General features: G+C 60.5%; 1 protein-coding gene across 1 annotated transcript in view; it reads right to left on the reverse strand.

Moving 5' to 3' along the window:
* The window catches only part of ERBB2 (erb-b2 receptor tyrosine kinase 2), a 36184-nt gene continuing 14729 nt past the window's right edge, over positions 1-21455 (reverse strand). The window contains exons 2-27 of the mRNA XM_065422740.1: positions 17969-18120; positions 17423-17609; positions 16134-16271; positions 15460-15528; positions 14743-14855; positions 14317-14458; positions 13418-13534; positions 13034-13160; positions 12277-12350; positions 11815-11905; positions 11195-11394; positions 10726-10858; positions 9794-9884; positions 9455-9615; positions 9124-9171; positions 8498-8636; positions 7829-7951; positions 7438-7536; positions 6566-6751; positions 5524-5679; positions 4212-4287; positions 3975-4121; positions 3273-3370; positions 2406-2579; positions 1783-2056; positions 1-371 (exon numbers count right to left, since the gene is read on the reverse strand). Of these exons, the coding sequence (XP_065278812.1) occupies positions 1-371; positions 1783-2056; positions 2406-2579; positions 3273-3370; positions 3975-4121; positions 4212-4287; positions 5524-5679; positions 6566-6751; positions 7438-7536; positions 7829-7951; positions 8498-8636; positions 9124-9171; positions 9455-9615; positions 9794-9884; positions 10726-10858; positions 11195-11394; positions 11815-11905; positions 12277-12350; positions 13034-13160; positions 13418-13534; positions 14317-14458; positions 14743-14855; positions 15460-15528; positions 16134-16271; positions 17423-17609; positions 17969-18120 (3686 nt within the window). The remainder of the gene's footprint in view (positions 372-1782; positions 2057-2405; positions 2580-3272; positions 3371-3974; positions 4122-4211; positions 4288-5523; positions 5680-6565; positions 6752-7437; positions 7537-7828; positions 7952-8497; positions 8637-9123; positions 9172-9454; positions 9616-9793; positions 9885-10725; positions 10859-11194; positions 11395-11814; positions 11906-12276; positions 12351-13033; positions 13161-13417; positions 13535-14316; positions 14459-14742; positions 14856-15459; positions 15529-16133; positions 16272-17422; positions 17610-17968; positions 18121-21455) is intronic.

The following is a 21455-nucleotide window of genomic DNA, read 5'->3' on the forward strand; positions in this document are numbered from 1 at the left end:
TTAATCTGATGTGTCCTTGGGCGGCGTGATGGATGCGGTGAGGCCGAGGTACTCTGGATTCTCGGCAGTCGGAGTCGTGGTGAAGCCGTTGGTTGTGGAGCCCGGTTCGGCAGGGTTGACTTTGGAAGGGTCCTGGTTCCAGTAGTAAGGGTTGTCAAAGGCCTGTGTGAAAGCACTCGCCAAGGAAAGCTTGTGTGGGGTCAGGTACTCCGGATTCTCCACTGCATTGGTGAAGCTGCCTTGGAAAGGGTTCTTTGGTTCCTTGATTAGCCCGTTCTTTCCCAGGTGTCCCTTTGGCTTCTCGAGCGTGGACACCTGGGATCTTTGGTGCTTGCTAGGCGAGAGGCAATCCTCCATCTGGTTCACGTACTCTACAAATGGGAGACAAAACGTCTCATGAATCACAAAAACTGGGCCTCCTTTCCCAACGCCCCATGCAGCTTGGAGCCCTGGGGATGACGCAGGACTACTCCGGCCCGTTCGCTCTTAGTACTTTGCAAAGCCTAGCTTTTAAATCATTCCACCACTTTCCCACAACCAGGTAGCTTTATTCTGCTTTCCTTTGCAGCTTCCCCTACAGGCCATTACCCTTAGACAGGACAGGGGGCTGGGTGGCTCAAATTGTCTGGAAAGTCCTGTATTCTGGATAGATCAAACTTCCCCTGCTGTTCAGTCAGAATTTGCCCTTGCTTCATTTCATCCTCTTGCTCCCAGCTGTGTGACACTAAACGGTTCCTCCTGGAGGTTCACACCCTTTAGATTTCGGTGGGTGGGTGGGTGGGTCTCTTAGTGGTTTGGGAGGTGAGATTTTATACTTTGACTATCTCCCTTGCTGCCAGTCTTCCTAAGCTCATGCTCCCTCTGCCCCATTTTTCATTGTTTTACCTTTTCATCACTTTTTCCCCCCAGTGGAACCTGCAGAACAGCTTGTTTTAGCGCCCTCCTTTCCCCTCCCCCCCAACACCCCCCCCTCCGGGCCCAGCCTGGAAACTCAGAGAAATGGCCTAACTCCAAAGCTATAAAGCAACAAAGCTGTAGGCGACGCCAACACAGCATCTCTAGCGCAGGGCACAGGCATCTTTGCAAGCGTCTCAGGCGGGGGCTGTGGGGTTGGAGTGACCGACGTTGAGACGCAGGAGCAGCTTATCTAGTGCTGGATGGTTCCACCCAGTTGGCACGGTCTTTAAAATCACAACCGCCCTGTATCATGCTCTCTCATACTCCTTCCTTAGGCCACGATCAGAAATTGCTTGAGGCTGGAGTGTTTCTGTCTAATGCTTTGCCCTTTGCTGAGGCTCCCAAAGAATGGCTGAACCAGTGCTTAGGGGACTGGCCTGAGAGGTAGGAGACACAGGGTCAATTTCCTGCTCCATCACACCTCCCCCCTTGCCCTGAGACCTTGGGCAAGTCACTTAGTTCTCTGTGCCTCAGTTCCCCATCTGTGCCTCCCAGGGGGTTGTGAGGATAATTACATGGCCGTCGCTCACTCTGATGGAAATACTGGAGATAGACAGCGCTTTCCAAGTATTCATGAATTAGGTCTCGAAAGCTCCTGAGAGCCAGCTATCCTCATTTCAGAGGGGGAAACTGAGGCAGAGAGGGGCAGGGGACTTGCCTGAGGTCACCCAGTGTGTTGGTGGCAGAGCTGGGTACGGATCCCCCTCAGCTGAGTCCCAGTTCTGTGCATTTGCCCCAAGAACACCTCCCCTGCTGATGCTCAGCTTAGTCCCTGGCCAGAAAAGGGCAGTTTCCACAGTGGAGGGCTGGGCCCGACCTCCATACCTGGAACTATGCTGCAGGATGCCGGGCTGATGTGACTCTCCGCTTCCGGCCCCTCGTTCTTGTCACTTGAGACGCTGGTGGGGTCCTCGCTGTACCGCTGGAGGGTGCTGGCCTCCAGCGCGGGCGGGCTCTGAAGGGCTTTGCTCGCCACGGAGTCCCTGTCAAACGTGTCGGGAGTGGGGCCCTCCGACTGCTCCAAGAGAGCCTGGCCCAGGTACGGGTAGTGGGCCGAGTCCGCTGCCTCCTCCGCATCCACCTGGGTCTCTGTCGTGCTCTAGGGAGTGGGAGGAGAACAAAGCGGGAGGGATGAGTGCTGAGGACCCTCCTCCTGTGAAGCTGGGATTCAGGCACCCAACAAGCCCCAGGGAGAGGAGTTGCTTTTACCCCTCAGGTGAATGAAGGCAGCATTAGCAGCCGGGCTGGCTGGGGTCAGAGCCAGCCTAGAGGGAAGGCAGTTCCAGCGCCCCCCTCCGCAGCACCTGCCATTCTCCCAGCCAGTCCTGACCTGCTCTCACCTTGTGAATTCTCACCCGCCCGCAGCCCAGCGGCCGGCTTGGCAGCCTGGTCTGGAACGCCGCAGTATGGATAAGTGAAGGCCCCGCGGCAGAGTGCGCTGCACTTACCCTGGTGGAAGGGATCCGGCTGCGGTAGCTGGCGGAGGGGTCTGCATTGAAGAAACCCTGGTGAGGGACCAGGTACTCCTCAGCATCCACCAAGTCCTGCATGTCCTCCTCTTCCAGCAGGGCGCGGTAGAAGGTGCTGTCTATGGGACTGGCCGGCCCCATCATGTCGTCATTCTGTGGGGGGGCAGAGGAGGGGAGTTTAGGGCATTTCACCTTGTTCTCATGCTCTACAAAGCACCAAGGACTCCCCAGGCTGGGATCACAACTCCAGGGGAAGTGGGCAGGCAGGACAATACTGTTGGGAAATTAGCCCTTTAGCTGCTAGTCCTTCTGTGTATGGGTGATTAACGGCCCGAAAAGGACGTCCCTTGAAGCTTGGAACTATTCTTTGTGCTTCTCTGGCATGTTCCATCACAAGATCCCCAAGCACGGGATAGACTTCCATTCTCCCCATGTCCCTGGGAGTAGGTCAGCATTATCCTGCCGCTACAGAAGGGGAACGTGAGCTACAGCAAAGTGACTCGCCAGAGACCGCCCAGTGAATCAGAGTCAGGGATAGAACCCAGGAGTCCTGGCTTGTAGTTCCCTGCCCTACACCACACTTTAGCTTCCCAGCTGGTAGAGAAGAACCCCAAGCCCTGGACTTGCTGAGGAGCTGAATGGGGTGGGTGAAGCCAGCACACTTACTGTCTGGGTTGGGGTGCGAGTCCCCTAGTGGTGCCCCCACAGCAGGCCAAAGACTGAAAGGTTTTGGGAACCAAGCGGTGGGGAGGGAGATGGCTGCTGCCCTGGCCTCTCACTGAGAGACAGAGACACCCCCTGCTCCCTGCCAAGAGCTGTGTAGTGACCTAAGCTGCTTCCATGTACCTGGATGACCACAAAGCGCTGTGGGTCCCTCGCCATACGGGAGAACTCTGTGACCAGCTCCCGGAACCTTGGGCGACACTCCGAGTCGATCATCCAACCTTCGGGCAGAGAGCAAGGCGCCAGTGAGCCCAAGGCACGTGCCCCACATGCGAGACTGTGCTCACTGATACAGGAGCAGGGACTAGTGCTAGGGGCCTGGTGAAGAGACACCTCCCAGCCCTTACTTGTGACCCTCTCCTCGGAACACATGCCTGAGCGTCGCCTCGATCCCAGGAGGCTGCACCACCAAGGCTGGCTTGAAGGACTTTTTAGTGTGTGCTGGGGTCCATCTCGCCTATTTACCCTCTGTCCCAATTAGGAGTAGGCAAAGCCCCAGTCCCTGTGCCCAGAAGGTAGCCGAGCTCACCCACCCATGCCACAGGCCAAATGTTGGCCTGTCCTGCAAAGATGCCCTGCCCTCTAGGATTGGTTGAACAGAGCTAGCTATTACCCATCCCAGAGGCTAGGCCCCAGGGTCTTTACCCAACAAATTCACCCGCAAGCCTCGGTTACGTAGTAGCAAGAGGAACCCCATCCTCTGAAGTCTGGAGCCTTTTCTTCTGAGCCTCCAAGACCAAACGTGCCTCCCGCCAGTACAACCCAGAAGTGGAGAATGGTGGGGGGTGGCTAGCGGATGCCCATGATGGTTAGGGTCCTCCGTACATTTCACCATGATCATGTAGACATCGATGGTGCAGATGGGAGGCTGGGGCAGCCGCTCTCCCTTCTCCAGTAGGTCGGGGATCTCTCGGGCCGGGATCCCGTCGTACGGCTTGGCACCAAAGGTCATCAGCTCCCAGACGGTCACTCCTGGAAAGACAGGCTCATCAGGACCAGGAGCAATGGGACTTTCGTCCCATGTCCCTTGCAGCTAGGGATCCCAGAGACAACGCAACGTACCGTAGCTCCAGACGTCGCTTTGGTGCGTGAATCTCCTGCGCAGGATGGACTCCAGAGCCATCCACTTGATGGGAACCTGGGGCCGGAAAAACACAGAGCAGACTGAGCCTGTTCATTTCATCCTTGCCTTGTTATGTGTTCAGGAGCAGGGAGAAACAGGACGGGCACTAAGAGCTGCCTGCAGATATGGGCCAGGCTCCCTAGTCAGACTACATCACCCATGATGCACCAGTCCCCTCTGGGTGAGGGAACATGGTGCATCATGGGAAGAGCCTGGTGCATAGCGGAGAATGGATGCTGTAGGGACCCAAATTATAGCTGCTGTGAGGCCCCACGGCCGCATTTAGGAATGGAGGAATTTCGGGGTTGGGCCAAAATATTTTGGATTTAGATTTTGTGCTAAGAATTTGAGGTTTTGGACCAGTCTCAGCCAAGAGCTCGGCCATCCATCACAGGCCTTTGTCGGCACTCAACAGCAAAACGTCCAGCAGGACCCAATGCCAGGAGGGAGGTAGCAGAGAGCTGCTAGGTCCATGTACGGCAGGGCGTCTCAAACTGGGGGGTTGCGAGCTGTCAACCTCCACCCAAACCCTGCTTCACCTCCAGCATTTATGATGGGGTTAAATATAAAAAAGTGTTTTTAATGTATAAGGGGGGGGGAGGGTCGCACTCAGAGGCTTGCTGTGTAATGGGGGGTCACCAGTACAAACGTTTGAGAACCAATGGCATACGGCCACTGAACGCAGCTCAGACATGTACCGGGCTAATTCCAGCAGGGTTTTGACTGCAAGGTGTACCCCTGACCTGGCCTGTCCAGATGGACAAGACTGGACCTACAAGGGCTTGTGGGTGCGTCAGTTTGCTGCCAGGCCTCTGAATTGCAGAATGAGCTGGAACGGTGCATGGAGTCAGCACCCCCCTCATCCAGCACAGCCAGACGCTCGGCTCGCTCGCTGCTTCTGATGACCCATTAGAGGGACACCGAATGGCAAAGAGGCCGCAGGCGTTAGCACCCAAGGAATACATTACAGTGACGGCCCCTCCCAAATCTGTGCACCCCAGGGGGGCCCTGACATGGCCCTGGTTTGGTTAGCTGCCCCTTGCTGGGGGGTGGGATGGGATGGAGTTAATGCAGGAGGCTCTCAGCCCGGCCAGCACTGGCAGCTCATGGTTGCCACGTGATGCCAGTGAGCCATTGCTGTGGGGAAGTGTGGCACAGGGTGTCTCTGAGTAAAGGGTTGGGGTCTGGGCCCCTCCCCAGTGCCACTGGCTTCTCCCAGTCCAGTTCCCTCGTACCCCCCACCTGGCTCACCTTCCCCCCGTCCGCGTGGTACTCTGTTTCATCGATGTCCAGCAGCCGGGCCAGGCCGAAGTCCGTGATTTTCACGTGGTTGGGGCTTTTCACCAGGACGTTGCGAGCAGCCAGGTCCCGGTGCACCAGCCGCACGTCCTCCAGGTAGCTCATCCCCTGGAGGGGGAGGGGAGGGAGGAACCAGCATGGAGACCCATAAGCACCTCAGCCCCATGGTGGAGTTCTCGGGACCCAGCTGGTTTGAGCCGCACCCCCCCACCCTGCCCCTCCCCCCCCGCTAGTAGTGCTCTGCACCTCAGAAGATCTGAAAGCACTTTACAGACATTAGCCCCATTTTATAGATGGGGAAGCTGAGGCACAGAGCTGGAAAGAGACTTGCCTAAGGCCATTCAGTGAGTTAGTGGCATAGCCGGGTACAGAACACAGGGGTCCTGATGCCCACCCACCTGCTCTAATCACTAATCAATACTCCGCCTTCATTTATGGCTGGCCATCCTTCGCTTGTATACTACCCCCTGTGCTGGAAGCAGCCTGCCCCCTACGGCCGTAGGGCTGGCGAAGCAGCTGCTGTGGCCATGTATCACGGGTGGGGTAGGAAACAGCAGCCGGGCTTTGATATTGATCTCTTCCTATGTTTGCGCAGCACCTTTCAGCCTGAAAGAGCCAAACGGGCTTGACGAACGATGCGCCTACAGGGCTAATGCAGCCACCTCTGGGGAGTGGGGGGCAGTGTGAACGACCAGCACACTGTGCAATTTCAAGGAGAGATTTTTGGCCTCAGGATCCTGCGGCAACCCCCTTCCCAGCTCCATGCTTACAAGCCTGGCCATGGGGTCTCTAACACCCCCGCAGAGCAGAGGGGACCTCAGGGCCCAAACAGCCTGGGAATTCTCCCCAGTGGGACGGCTGAGTCAGCCCTGCTGGAATGTGAACCTGTGATTTGTGGGTGGCAGGAAGGCGCCTGATGCTGGTCGTCCCCCCGGCCTCTCTGGCAGGAGAGCTGCACCTGAACCCCCTCGCCCAACCCTGGGGCTCCTCCTACCTTTGCGATCTGCACACACCAGTTGAGCAGGTCCTGGGAGCCGATGCGGTCCTTGTTCTCCCGCACGTAGTCCAGCAGGCAGCCGTAGGGCATGAGCTGGGTGACCAGCTGCACCGTGGAGGTGAGGCAGATGCCCAGAAGGCGGGAGACGTAGGGACTGCCCACGCCTGCCATCACATAGGCCTCCTGGGGAGGAGAGAAACTGGCTTGGAGCAAAATCAACCCCGGCAGAACTCGACTTGGGCATCACAGGGGAGACTCCTGCCAGGAGCCCAGACCCGAGAGCTGGCTTCCCACCCCCCTGCACCACAGAAAGGCCACGTGTGGGTCCATGGGGCAGTCTCGTGGCCCTGCCCAGCTGCTCCTGCCAGCTGGGTTTTGATTTCCACAGCATGATCCAGCCAAGTCTGGGGCCTTGCAGCGGGGAGATCAAATTGCAGAGCTGCAAGGAAACGAGATGGGTCCCTTGCTCCCCCTGCCACAAGTAATGATTCTGCAACAGTGGGTCACACGACAGCCTGTCCCTCTCCAGCAAATGGACGTGCTGGGATGCACAGGCCCAGTTTGGGGGCGGGAGTGGCATATGGAGGCAGGGTAATACGCGTAGGCACCGACTTTGGTAGCTTAGCGGGGAAAGTGCCCTGAGCCGGAGAGTTTGTACCCGCTACCAACAGCCACAGATGGGAGCAAACCCAACGTGTGTCAGACTAGGAGGGACCCGGCGGCTCAGTAACTTTGAGCGAAGCCACGTCTGGTGGCCAGGGCACGGCTGAGCCTGGCAGGCCGGGTCAGCGCCCTTCTGCACCCGTGCAGTGCTGGCGCATGTGCCCCCAGGGCAGGTGTGCCCACCACAGCGCCCGTCTCCCACTCACGTCCAGGATCTCCTTGTTGGCCTTGGGCGACGTGTTCTCTCTCAAGACTTTAATGGCCACGGGGATCTTCACGCTCTCGCCGTCGGGGATCCAGATGCCCTGAGAGGAGGGAGGGACAGTGAGGGCACTCGCCGGGGCCGCACCTCAGGGCTCGAATGGGGGTGCACAGGCAGTGCTCAGGAGGGCTGAGGGCTCCAAGCGAGGATGCAGCCGTGGGGCCGGACACTCGGGAGGGAGGGTAGAGACGCTGTCCAGCTGTGTCCTTTAGAGTCTCTCAGTGCTGCCTCACCCCCAGCCGGCTCCCCATCCCTCTCCTAGGTCCTGCGGAGCAGCAGCCTGGCCCTGGTTACCCGCTGCCCCCCCCCCCCCGCTCCGCCCGTCCCCGCCTCACCTTATACACGGTGCCAAAGGCCCCGGAGCCCAACACTTTCACTTTCTTCAGCTCGGTCTCCTTCAGGATCCGCATCTGGGCTTGATTGGGGAGGGCCCCGCTGGGCGTCAGCGGCTCCACCAGCTGCGAGGGGTGGGGAGGAGGGTCCTGTGTCAGCGAGGGCGCGAGCTGGGGAGCCTCAGGCCCACGGGCTCCCCGCTGCAGCCCCCAGGCGACATGGAGACTCAAAATCCAGGATTGACCCCTCTGCATGGCACCTTCAGGCCCTGCCCCAGAGCTCACCGTGGGGCAGCTGTCTCTCCTGTGGGCGGAGGGGGAGCGTCTGGGCTGTCCCCACTGGAGGATGGCAGGAGGAGTGGCTGTGGGGTATGGGGACAGTACACGCTTGCCTTTCTAAGTCACCTGCACACTTCGCATGGGCGCAACCTGGGCACCGGTCATGAGGGACACCCAGGGTGGTCAACATCCTCTGTCCCCCCACAGTAACCCCCCCGCCTCCTCCCCCCACCAGTCACTTCTGCCCAGGGCCTCCCTTGGCTCAGCTGGGATCCTCTGGCCGCTCAGGTGCCCTGGGAGGCCTTGCCACATTACCGGGCACCACCACGAGTGCCACTGGATGCCTGCCTGAGTGTGCGGGGCAGGTCCTTGGGCTTGTGGTGCCGTCCGTACCTCGGTCTCCTGCAGGAGGCGCCGCATGGCGTGCTTCCGCTCCTGCTGCCGCTTCCGTTTGATGCACACGACGATGATCAGGATCAAGACCAGGGCCAGGAGGGCGCCAACCACGCCGGCTATGATGGACGTCACCTGGCTGGGAAAAGGGGGAGGCTGCTGGATGGGCTGGTTCCACTGTGGGGGCCAGTCTAACCTGCGGGATTGGCTCTCTATGGGGGAACGGGGGACAGGGACGTTTGATGGGGGGGGGGGTGTAAAATCCAGGGCCTTCTCCAGAAACGAGCCCCCACGGGTGGCCCATTTGGAAGCCGTGACTCGTGGCTCCTTGGTGGCCGGGTGGTTAATGGTCTGCCTAGGAACAGCCCCTGGGGCTGGGAAGGCTGCGAGGGGGACAGAGCATCTGGCCCCATTGGCCAAGCCTGGTCCCCTGCCAATCAGCTGCAGAAGGCATTCCCCTCTGGTGCTTCCTGGCCAGAGGGTGGTGCCTGGCAGAGCGCAAGGGGGCTGCAGAAGGCAGATGGCATCAGCTCCCCCCAGGGAGAGGTGGACCCTGGCTACTGCCCAGGGTGCCGCCTGCCTGGGAAGTTGGCACAGAGGGGGCTGGGCAGATGGGGGTGCAGTACCTCGGCTTCTGATCCATGGGGCAGCCGTCTTCATCCCGGATCGTGCACCTGGGGAAGGACCCAGAGATGTTGCTTTGTTACTCGACGGGAGGCAGACGCGCCATAGAAAATCCTCCCACAGCCTTGGTTTCACTGCCAAGCAGTAGGGCATCCTGCCGGGCTGCGTCCCATGGGCCCCCATGCCAGTTTTCCCCCACCTGCAAATCTCTGCCCATCCCCACCCGCTTCGCCCCACTTTGCTGTCCCCTCCTAGGCCAGACTTGGCTCTTGGGATGCGCTGAATGCTGCAAGCAAAGAGCGATGCTCCATGCCAGCCAGCGCCCGGACTCACGAGTGGCTGCAGTTGGAGGGGCACAACTGGCAGACGCCATGTTCATCCGGATACTTCCAGATGGGCACAAAGGAGGAATCGGCCTTCACCCCGCTCGGGCACCTCTCCACACAGTACTGGGCATCTCTGTAATGGGCGCAGGCCACGCACTGGTCCGCCTCCTGCCAGGAAGGATACAGAGTGAGCACCGTGTGCATTTGGGGGGGGATGAAGAACCCAGGAATCCGGGGTCAGCCCAAAGCCTTGAGCCATAGTAGAAACTGGTTGGGAATGCAGATTCCCTCCCCCGTCCTAAAGGGGCTTTCATGCAATCTGCCCACCCCTGGGGCAGCTCCTCACCGATCCATGGCAGGTCTCCGTGCCGTTCTGGGGCAGGCACTCGGGGTGGCAGGAGAGGCAGCGGGTCCCGTTGACGTGTTCCCGGACGGCCCTGCCGGGAGAAAGAGCCTGAGTCAGTCGCTGCACAAAGGCACATTTCGCCCTCACCCCGCGGTGCCCGCTGATGGGGCAGGACCCAGCCCCTGCCCCAGCCCAGCTGAGGAGCAGGCAGCAGTGGGAGAGCAGAGATGTGCCCCTTCCCCCCTCTACCCCCAGGGCTGACACAGCCGCCTCTGCGACCAGGGGCCCAGCTTCAGATCCCTAAACTCAGGGCTGGAATGTGGTGCCTCACGTGGGAGGCTCTGCCCGCTGTCCCGTAGGCTGACCTCTCACAGCCATGCCAGAGCTGGCCCGCGTCCTTCCCCACGGCGCCGCATTGTGGGCGGGGCTGGGATTGGGGCAGTGCCCAGCAGGGCCATTCCCTGCATTGGTAAAGGACCGGGCTGCCACTCAGGACCCTGCACGATCTGGGCCCCATCCCCACGCCAGAGAGGGAGGGTATGATGGGGCGGGGGGGCAGGTTGGGGATGGCTCCTAACCTGCCCCCTGCTCCCACCAGGCACAGGCCGCTGAGCAGCAGCTCCAGCACCCCATCTCCCGCCCCGCTGCACCCTGATTAGCAAGATCCTCCCTAGGGGAGATACCCAGGGACTTTCCTCCCCTCCTCTATCCTCACCCCAAACCCAAGCAGGGCCACGCTATCAGTGCCAAAGGAGAAGGGGCCTGGCCACGGCTGGGCGGATGGCCCAGGGACTTGGTGGCATCCTCTGCCCCCATCGCATCCAGCCACAGTACCAAAGCCTCCCCCTTCTCCCTCTCACCCGGATCCCCCCCTCAGGAGGCTTGCTGGGCACAGACACGCAGCGAGCCCAGCTGCTCAGACCCCCGCTTACCCGTCCAGAAGGTTGCAGGACTCCACGCACTCCTGCCCGCGCAGGAACTGCTCGCAGGCCACGCACTGCATCGGGCCCGGCCCCCAGCACTGCCCCTTGGCACAGAGGCGGAAGCACACCAGACCCTCGCTCTCTGGGGGGAGGACGCCACAGTTAGCACTTGGAACCCAGCCTGTCCCCGTCGTTCCCTGGGGCAGCCAGACCAAAGGCCTTTCCTGGGGGGAACGCAGCCTCCACCGGGCACAGGCCCGCCGTGGATTTCAGCGCGGCATTTGGTATCAGAGTGACAGCCAGGGACACATGGTACCACGTGGGACTGGGGGGCTGTGCACCAGCCAGCAGAGAGCACCCATTGGCACCCATCTAACATGGCAGTGCCAATCAAAGCCCAGGTGAGTTGGGCATAGGAGGAGTTCCTGGGCGGGGCAGAGAGCCGGACAGAGCCCTGGCAGAGGCCCCCACCCCTTACCACACTGCTTCACCGGCTTGTTGTCAGTCTGGAACAGCATCTGGCGCCGGTTCCTGAAGATGGCTTTCCAGGGCACCTTCTGGAGGAAGCAGAGGTTGGGGTTCTGGTGGACCAGCACCATCCCGCTGCTGATCTCCTGCAGGGAGCGCAGGCCCAGCGAGACGATGGACAGGTTCTGCAGCGTCAGGGAGTAGGCACCGCTACAGAGAGACGTCGACAGGCACGGGGTGAGCCAGGAGGGGCAGGACAATGAAGCAGGAGTCAGAGGGTCCCTGCCAGCCCCACACTCTGGGGGGCTCTGGAACTGGGTCACACCCTCCCACGTGCTCCCTCTGAACCACAAACCGTGAGGGTGGCTTTTGTGAGCTGGCCTCTGGGCTGAGATACACCAAGCTCATTCCACATCTGCCAAATCCCAGCCACTGGGTTCGTCTCTAGGTTTCCAACCTGAAAGGCCCCATCACCACTGCCCTTGGGGACAGCTGGCTAGTACCACTCCCCCTCCTGTGACCAAGAGAACTGGGCACATCCCCAACTGGCTTGCGAGGCCCATCCGTTCTCCGGACCCCGTCTGAGGGCCTGTTCCTCCCCACCCCACGTCCCTGCCTGCGCACGCTCACTTGTGAAGCACTCTGCCTCGGATGATCCGGAGGTTCTGGAAGATGCTCAGGTCTGGGAAGGTCTCTGGCCAGGACTCGATGTATAAGAAGCCTGCGAAATGGAGCAGGAAGGCACGTCCTTATTCATGCGAGCAGCGGCCTCCCACCAGCTGGTCTCCCAAACTCCTTGGTGACTGACAGGTGCAGGGCCCAGGCCCGCCTCCTATGGCGTCCCCCCCCCCCCCCCCACACACACGCTAAGCAAGGTGGCTTAAATTTCCAGGGCAGGAGTGTGTGACCTTTAGCTAAAGCCCCACCCTGGGGTGGCTTCGCTGCCGAGCCCCGTCCAGCGACTTTGCCAGCGAGCGACATGGAAACAGGAGTCGTTGGCACATCACAGATGGAGGCTGCATCCCGCTCTCAGTGGGCACCGGCAGGAGACGGGGATGAGCGAGCCCGGGCGCTAAGCAGTCCCTCACCCACCTGTCAGCTCCTCCAGGCTCCTGAAGCTCTTGAGCTGCTCCGGCTCCAAGGGGGCAGTGTTGGTGGCGGGATCCCTGTTGGAGAAGGAACACGGTCAGGGAGGGGGATCCTTAGAGGCGTAAGCCCTTGGGACCACGGACACGAGAGGCGGTGGCTGCCCTGCGGCCGTGCAGTCGCAGGTGCTGCCCAGCCTGATGGGCTACTATCTCTGCAAGGCCCAGCTGGAGATTTTGGAAGAGTAAACGGACGCTCCGGGGGGAAGCCCCCGCTCACACCTGCTTCACGCCCTGTGACCCGCTCACGTGCACACTCGCCTCGGGCCTGCACGACTAAGGCCCAAGGGAGGTATCAGTTTCCAAAAAGGCCAGATCTAGACAGGACTGTAATGGACTGGCTGGTGTGTGCACTGCTGCCCCCTCCTGGATAGAATCAGAACCATTCAACTGTGTGGCATAGGCCCTACACTGCTAATGGCGATTCCCCTTTGGCTCATGCATTAAGGGCTTGGGCTTTGGAGCAGAGACTCCCCTGGTGGCCAGAAAGCTGAGCAGGAGTTAGCCAGCTCCTGGTGTCCCCACACAGTGCTCCGACATGCCACACACGCACCTCCTTCACCCAGGACATCTGAGTCCAGAGCTGGGCCCCCCCACCCACAGGGCCAGTAGCTCCCCCGGGGCGAGCCAGCAGGAACTGTGCTGAGCTTGCCTGGGCTGGACAACTGGCAGCGGAGATGGGGGCACCAGGCACTGCTACTCACCCCGTGAAGGTCTCGGGCAGGAAGGCCAGGCTGCCAAAGATCTTGGTGCAGTGGGCAAAGTGCTGGATGTTGGAGGCGTTGACGGCTCGGACGCCCTTCAAGAAATCCACGCCCAGCCCGTAGCAGCCTAGGAGAGAGCAGGGCAGGGGCTGAGAGGGAACCCTGGTGTGGAATAACCCTGCACCGACCACCCATGTGCTTCCATTCCACCCATCGAGCCTCAGTACGGAGACACCCTTCCAGCCCCCCAGACCTTCATGCGGCTCCCTCTCCTCAAATCCAGAGAATCCCACGCTGCTAAGCTGCTGGATGTGCCTCCTCTGGTCCCTCCGGGAGAAGAGAGGGGCTCCCCAGGGCAGGGCACAGGGGATGGGGGAACGTTACCTTCCGGGCAGGGCTTGCTGCACTTCTCGCACTTCTGCACGCTGTCCGTGCTCACCTCCTGGTTGTCCTGGGGACACACCAGCGTGCAGGAGCCCACCTCCGTGGCCAGATAATTGTCTGTGGGAAGGGGAGACATGGAGAGGAAAGATGGCCCCGTGATTAGGGCATTAGCCTGTGACTCAGGAGACTTGCCGTCGATTCCCTGCTCTGCCACCGACTGCCTGTGGGACCTTGGGCAAATCCCTTCACCCCTCTGGGGCTCGGTCTCTATTCGCCGGGGGGATAAATGGCACCGAGGAGCGGGAGGCACCCAGAGGCTACAGTGACGAGATAGACGAGTCTGCCCAGCTCACATAGAGCCTGGGTCCGATCTGGGGGCTTCACTTTGGTCACAAAGCTTGGATCCTGCAAGCTTGGACCCCAGACTCTGACCCTGGGTGGGGGGAGGGGAAATGGCCCCACCCCCACCGCCTGCAGCTAAGGGCAAAGCCCCCTTGCTTCAGCTCCCTCCCCATTAACCCCTCGGCTGCTGCATTCCAACACGAAGGGCTTAGTTTGCAATGTGGCTGTCCGGTTAACGGGAATTGCATGGTGTGTTGTGGGGTTTTTGGAGTGTGTGTGGGGGTGCTATGGGCCTTGGAGCTCTGGGAGTTTGTGGCCCCCTAGGAGCCAGACCCGACTTTGGGAAGCGCCAGGCAAACGTCAATAGAAGCCCCTCCGACCGTCCTGCCCTGCCAGCAGGGGGCACTTTGCAAACAGGGCCCTGGGGGGGTTGCCCTGGGGGGGTCTCTCCACAGGGCTGGGGTGCAAGACCAAAGCCCAGCATACGCAGCTGGCAGGAAGTGGGACACCCCACAGAGCCCACCCCCCGGGATCTCCCCGGAGGAAGGGGCGCTTACAGGGGCACTTCCTGACACAGCTGGCTCCGAAGGTGTAGCGCCCGTCCCGGTTGGGCACCGACTGGAAGATGTCCGAGTTGTAGATGAAGAGGGGCGGGCAGTGCAGCTCGCAGATCCCGCTGCGGTTGACGTGCAGGCAGGCCTGGGGGGGGAGCGAGCCAGCCCAGAGCGTGAGCAGCTAGGACACCCCCCCGCACCAATCCCTAACCCTCTCTATGCCAACTCCACCAGCTTCAACCAACCTCCCCATTCCATCCCCACGTGAGCCTCTCTGCACCGATCCAGCCATCCCCACTGTGCCTACCCCCTCCATGCCCCCACCTGCCACCCTCCCACTCCCACCACGCTAACCCCCACCCCAACCCCCTGCCCCACCCCATCCACTGTGCTGACCCCCTGGCCACGCTCACACCCACTGGCGCTCACCAGGCAGTCCGAGTGCTTGGGCCCGGTGCAGCCCGCTGCGCACTGCTCATGGCAGCAGTCCGTGGGCTTTGTGCCCTTGCACCTGGGGCACCCGTCGCAGATGCTTTGGGTCACTGGGGCAGAGAGAGAAGTGGGGAGGAACCATGAGGACCTGGAGGTTTGGCTATGGCCGCGTGACAGGCTCTTGGCATCTGGGGAGCTCTGCTGGGAACTGTCGGAGCCAGGAACCCAGATGGCCACAGCAAACAACTGCCCCCACCCCATCACGCAGGGGGTTCCCAGTCTCAGCAGCACCCAGGGCAGGGGCTCTGCGCTTCCTGAAATCTCCCCTGTTCAATGGATCCATTTCCCCCTCATCCCGCCCCACTCCAATGTCTGTGCCTCCTTTCCCCACCCCTCAGCCACAGCCTGCGTTTCCCCAACGTGCATCTCCACCATCCGCCCAGCCACACCTCTGCCATCCTCCCCTGGCACCTGCCCCACCCCTCGCTCGTGGGGCGGTTAGAAAGCCACACAGTTCTCCTGGGCACCAACACGCTCGCTTCACCTCCCGGCGACACAGCCGGGACCTTGGCACGGTGCCCCTCCCTCCCCCCCAGCCAGGCTTTGCAGGGTCCGGGCCCTATCTGCATGGAGGGCGAGCTGGCCCCGTGTGCCCCTGCAGGCCATGGGCGGAAACCTGAGTCCAGCACTTCTCCCCCCGTGCCCAGTGCTCACGTGTCTGGCAGTACTGCGGCCCTTCCCCCCAGCAGTGCCCTTGGGAACAGAAGCGTCGGCAGTCAGCACCTGGGCGGGATGGAGAGAAGACCGAGGGCGTTAGAGGAGGCCCGAGACTCTGCCCCGGGAGAAAGATGCAGCATGCTGCTGCCTCGCCCCCCTGCCCCAGGCATGGTAACCCCCTCCCCAGGCTCCTCGAGCAGCCAGCCGGGGTGGAGGCTCCTGCAGCAGCTGCTATTCCCCACCTCCCTCGCTCCACGACTGGCTTGAGGCACCAACACCCCTGTCCCCCTTGGACAGGCCAGTCTGGAGCAAAGGACTGTGGGGCAGATGCGGGAGTGGCTGAGTGGCTGAGTGTCAAGCCTGGGGGAGTCATAAACCAGCCTATTGGGGTGTGCCAGGCTTTGGGGGGGGGGGGGGGGGAAGGGGGCAGGCTTGGTTCCTGAAGGGTGTAGAGGCTCCGCCCCTTGTACCAGGCCCCACCCCTGGCATCCCCGGCACAGGACAGTCCCACGTCTCCTCTCCAGAGCCAGAGCCCAACGAACTCGCCCGCAGGCCGGCACTAGATGGGACAGGCCAGATCTGACATCTTGTCAGCCCTGCCAAGGAGGCGGACAGTCCCTCCCTCCCTGGGAGCCGGGTCGCACGCGGAGAGACCCAACCCGGGCACGTACACGTCCTCTCCCTGCTGCTGTTGATCTGCTGGTGCTGGGCCAGGTCGTTGTGTTTGTGGAAGATGTCGCCCCACAGGATGGTCTCCTGGAAACACAGCTGGGGGTTGCCCTCGATGTGCACCCCGCCCTTCAGGATCTCTGGAGCAGGGGGAGAACAGGACAGTAAGCAGAGCAGCAGGGACAGCTACGGGCTTCCCACCCGCGCGGCCACTGAGGGAGACTGGGAGACACGGGCCAGCAGATGTCCCAGCCCGGCGATCCCTGGTGCTCCCCCATGACCCAGCCACGTGACATTCTCCTGGCGGCTGGGGAATCCAGCCCCCAGTCGAGGGGGCCGCAAGCTTATTTGAAATGACATTAGCCAGGCAAAGCGCTGAGGGATGCTCAGAAAGGCCTTTGACCTTGACAACTGCATCTGCAGCAGCACGACCGGCGAGGGCTGTCGATCCTCATGCTCCAGGGCATCAGTCAGCTCTAAGGGGGGCCAGGAAGAATCTCCCCCCACCAACCCCAGTGTTGGGCTACTGCATCGCTAGGAGCCTTGTGTATCTGGTACTGGCCACGCTCAGAGAAAGGGGGATGTGTGACTGGTTGGGCCTACTGGTCTGAACTGGTGTGGCAGGGAGGTCAGGATTACCAGGCGCTAGTCTAATCCGGTGCAGTGAGGGGGATGCCAGACTATATGGACCAGGGGTCTGATCCGGTGCAGTGAGGGGGATGCCAGACTATATGGACCAGGGGTCTGATCCGGTGCAGCAAGGGGATACCAGATCACATGGACCAGGGGTCTGATCTGGTGCAGTGAGGGGGATACCAGACCACATGGACCAGGGGTGTGATCCGGTGCAGTGAGGGGGATACCAGACCACATGGACCAGGGGTGTGATCCGGTGCAGTGAGGGGGATACCAGACCACATGGACCAGGGGTGTGATCCGATGCAGTAAGGGGGATACCAGACCACATGGACCAGGGGTCTGATCCGGTGCAGTGAGGGGGATACCAGATCACATGGACCAGGGGTCTGATCCGGTGCAGTGAGGGGATGCCAGACCACATGGACCAGGGGTCTGATCGGGCACAGGATGGAGGCCTGGATACCAGGCTACGGGGATCACCGGTCCAACAAGGTAGAGATATTGCACTAGACGGGCCACTGCTTTGCTCTGGCACAGTGGTCCAGTGACAATCAGCTCTTCTAAAGAGGTCCCTGGTGCATCCCCCCTAATTCTGAGTGCTCACTGGGATGAGCCCGGGCCCCCCAACTGGCTCCGGGGCCAGCCTCCCCACCTGTCAGATGCCTCATGCCCAGCTCCTGCAGCCCCACCGTCCCGGTGGGGTCGGCGTTGGCGAGAACAGCCAGCGCGTATTTCTCCTCGTAGAGCTGGGTGCCCCGGATGATGCGGAGGTTCTCCAGCTGCACGCGGCTCACTTGGTTCTGCGCCATCAGCACGTAGCCCTGGACCTCCTTGATATCCTAGAGGGGCAGAGAGCAGGGTCAGGGGGAGGCTGGGCACCCATCCGGCTGAGGCTGGGCCGTCAGTGGGAGCAGAACCTATGAGCCCTGGAGCTAAACACAGGAGCTGCTACTGCCTGAGCTAACGGGCAACACCCACGTCTCTGCCCACGACCACGGGCCAACCTTGGCAGAGCCCGCTTCAGGCTCAGCCACTTTCCTGGGGTCAGAGAGCCCAGGGGAACGCAGCAAGCACTGGGAAGATGGAGAAGACTTTCTGTGGGGAGAGCCGGAGATCTACCCGTCCCACTGCATGATGTGGGAAGGGAGGATGCTGAGCTCAGAGTCAGGGTTCCCCCCATCCCCGCCGAGTTGCTCACCTTGAGGAAGGACATGTCAGCGTCTGGCCCCAGGTAGGTGATCTCCAGGTTGCCCTGCACCACCTGGCAGTTCTGGTAGAGGCGGCTGAGGGTGGCGTAGTGGTTTTCTGGGCTGGAGGGACGCAGCAACTTCATGTCAGTGCCCGTGCAGACTGCAGGGGGTTGGAAAGGAAGAGCCAGTGAGGCTGGGCAAGGGTGCTGGTCAGAGCTCTGGACAGGGGCAGAGACGATGGATGCCATTCGGAGAGATGCTCGGCACTGTTTCTCCAAAGGCTGCTCCACCCCAGCTGTGGGCGTTCAGATAAACGGGGCCCAGCCCCCACCCGCCCCTTACTCTGCAGGCATTTCCCCCAGGGCACAGAGCTGTGACTGGAGAGCTAGCAGGCGCTTGGCCCTTCTGCAGGGCAAGAAAGAGGAAGGGGGGCCTGGCCCCTAGTTCTCACGCCTATGGGGCCAGATTTGCAGCAGAGCTCAGTTGCCATTTAGGCACCTAAAGAAGGGCAGGTTTTCCAAAGGGCTTGCTGAGCTCTGTAGCAAGTCCAGCCATTGTGTGCCTCTATGCCTCAGTTCCCCACCTGTAAAATGGGAGCAACGCGCCTTCCCGGCTGGTCTAGTTAGATCGTAAATTCCTGGGGCTGGGATTCCGTTGGCACATGTGGGAGCAGCACCTGCCACTTCAGCCCCAATCAGCTACGCCCCCTAGATGCTACCGTAAATACACAGAAGAAACCCCCAGGGGATTATTATGCATCAGTGGCTGCAAGGAAAACACAGGGCCCTGAACTCAGGTCTCAACAGGTAAAAGCGCCTGGAGTGGGGTTTTTAAACACAGCTGCCTGCAAATCCCCAGACTTCTCTATTGCCTCCTGAAGCCCCCTTTGGGCAGACTCTGCCCATCGTAGGCAGGTTCCCTTTATCCATTTCAAAGGTTGCCCATACACCCAACCACTGCTGAGTGGTTGTAAATCAGGCAGTGGCTGTCTAAAGCCTTGCAGAAACCCCGAGGGAGAGATTACAAAAAAGGAATTTACAAGCAACCCCCCCCCCCCCCCCAAATCCTTTTGCTAGCGTTTGCCAGGGTCAAGCTGGGTTTAAAGCAGAGATTCGAGAAACGGTTGATTGTGCGTGGGTCTTGTGCCAGGACTTGTGCCAGGCAGAGAGGAAGGGTCCGATGGGAATCGGTGCAATGGAGCATCCGGGCGAAGTGCCGGGTTTATTTTTATCTTGAAGTGGTTGGAGTGGATGCAGAGCAGGTTCGAAGTTGCAGGAGGATTGTGAGGCGCGTCGCACAGCCGTGCACGGTGCCCATGTTTGTTACAAACCCTGCTGATCTCTAGAAATCTGACAGAGAGGCAGAGACGTCCACCCGGTTGGCTATTGAGGCTCAGTATCCAAGCCAAGTTTAAACCCCCTCAGCTGTGGGGACCGTTCAGGATTTCCCCCCGCCCCCAACTTCTGGAAGCGTAGTGAGGCTGGCGTTAATACCCTCCGGTCACGGACTCACTCCCCACACGGTCTGGACGCCGGACGTGTTTAGGAAGTGTCACTTTCCACAGGAAATGCCATGGACTAAAGTAACATCCATTTATCTCGGGAGGGCTTTCAACAGCTTCCTATGGGCTTCCTGTATGACTTCTCCCCACCACAAGGCAGAACAATGGGGTTTAGCCACAACCCTGTAAATGAGCAATTTGTTTGGTCCCAGCCCCCGTTCTCAGCCCCCTCACTGCCTCAGATAATAGCTCCTCCTGAGTGGGGGAGGCCCCGGTGGGAGGCCAAATGGATTGATGGCTTCTGCGTGTCAGGACCTCTCACCCCCACCATTGTGATCCGCTAACAAAAGGCTCCTGTCAATTAATTAGACAGAAGCTGTCAACATGGAACTCCAGCAAGGAGAGTTTTATCTGGATGCCCTCAAAGCGCCTTCCGCACAAAGCCTTCGCACCGGTCAGGAACGCTGGGTGACTCTCCTCCCTCCCTGGGCAGGGGGGTCCCGTCCGCCCCACTTCACAGAGGGAGAAATTTGGCACTCGCCCCAAGTCACCCAATCAGCTGGAGAACAGAAACTCAGGAGCCCTGGTTCCCACTCCTGTGTTTTAGCCAGGAGATCACACGCCCTTCTCAGAGCCAGAAAGCCGGCCTCCGCGTCCCCAGCTCCAACCACTAACACCCCGCCCTTCCCAGGAGTCCTGTCTCATTCCCCCCCGCCCCCTTCACCCCAGACCACACTGGTCCGAACAGCCTCCCAGGCGAGTCAGACGGAAGTGTTCGGTTCAAAGAACCCTAGTTCCTGTTCCCCAGCCATGCTGCTTGTCCGCTGGCCTTGCTCTTTTGCTCCTGGCCCTGCTGGGGCTGCCCAGGCAGATGAGTCAGATGGGGCGGGGTGGGGGGTTTGTTTCTGGGGGGATGTTTCCATGTTGCTGCTTGAATCACTGGTGGGCATGAGCCCTTTGCTCCGCTGAGGGTAACTGAGGACAGAGCATCTGATGGGCCTCCATGGCTCCTCCCAGGGGCACAGGGAACCACTTGGTTTAGATCCGTCCCCTCCGACCCCAGAGTATCCATCCCCGGCTCCTGTCATGCGCCCTGTTTATATGCCATGGGGTCCCCCCCCCAGGATGGTAAGCGGAGGTTAGGATGGGTTGCACCACACTATTGCTATCCCTCAATCGCAGCTAAGGGACAGGCGCACATACCCCTGGATTGGCATCAGCTCGGCACCCCTGCACCACGTTTCCTAAAATCCCGGCTGCCCCAAACGGAACAGTCCTGATTCACACAGCCAGCACGGGGTGGGCACCCCGAACCGCTGCGGCCTGGATGCCAGCCAGTTTCCAAGGGCCCCGGGCATTACGTAACCCAGTTACGCTGGCTTCAAAGCTCTCGGCTTTGCTGCCTCCTCTGGAGCGGGGCTGGGGTGGAGCTGGCTGGGGCTGGGCTAGGAAATCAGCCCAGTGAGAGAAGAAACACACAATAACACAAACCCACGCAGTATCTCCACCTCCTTCTGGCTTGGTCTCCAGAGCAGCAGGTGTGACCAAGCGTGTGCACGCGTTCAAACTAAAAGGCCTTAGCAAACCGCCTTCCAATTCCGAGTAAGTTCCTATCCTGTGCTCCCTAGAAGAGCCCCCCAGAAGGGAGGGGGGAGAAAGGAAAGAGACAGGGTGATAAACGAGCAAGCTATTCCGAACAGGCCCGACTCTCCAGTCCTCGTGAGTGTTGCGCTGAGCGGAATGTCTGAAGGGACTGGAGATTGTTACTCCTATGGTACTATACCTCCAAGGTTAGCTGGTTTGGAGCGAAGTCCTTTGGGGTGAAACAGGCTCCAGAAGAGCCCAGGGTAGGAACCCTGCACCTCGACTTTGTTCCCTGTTCAGATCTACACTCCAAACCGGGATAAAAGCACACTGCTGCTGCGGGGCAGTTGCTCCAGGCGGCTGGAGATCGTTGGAAAACCAACACGTGATTCTGGCTCTACAGGGCTTGC

The sequence above is a fragment of the Emys orbicularis genome, chromosome 25 (assembly GCF_028017835.1).
Source record: "Emys orbicularis isolate rEmyOrb1 chromosome 25, rEmyOrb1.hap1, whole genome shotgun sequence".
Taxonomy (NCBI): domain Eukaryota; kingdom Metazoa; phylum Chordata; order Testudines; family Emydidae; genus Emys; species Emys orbicularis.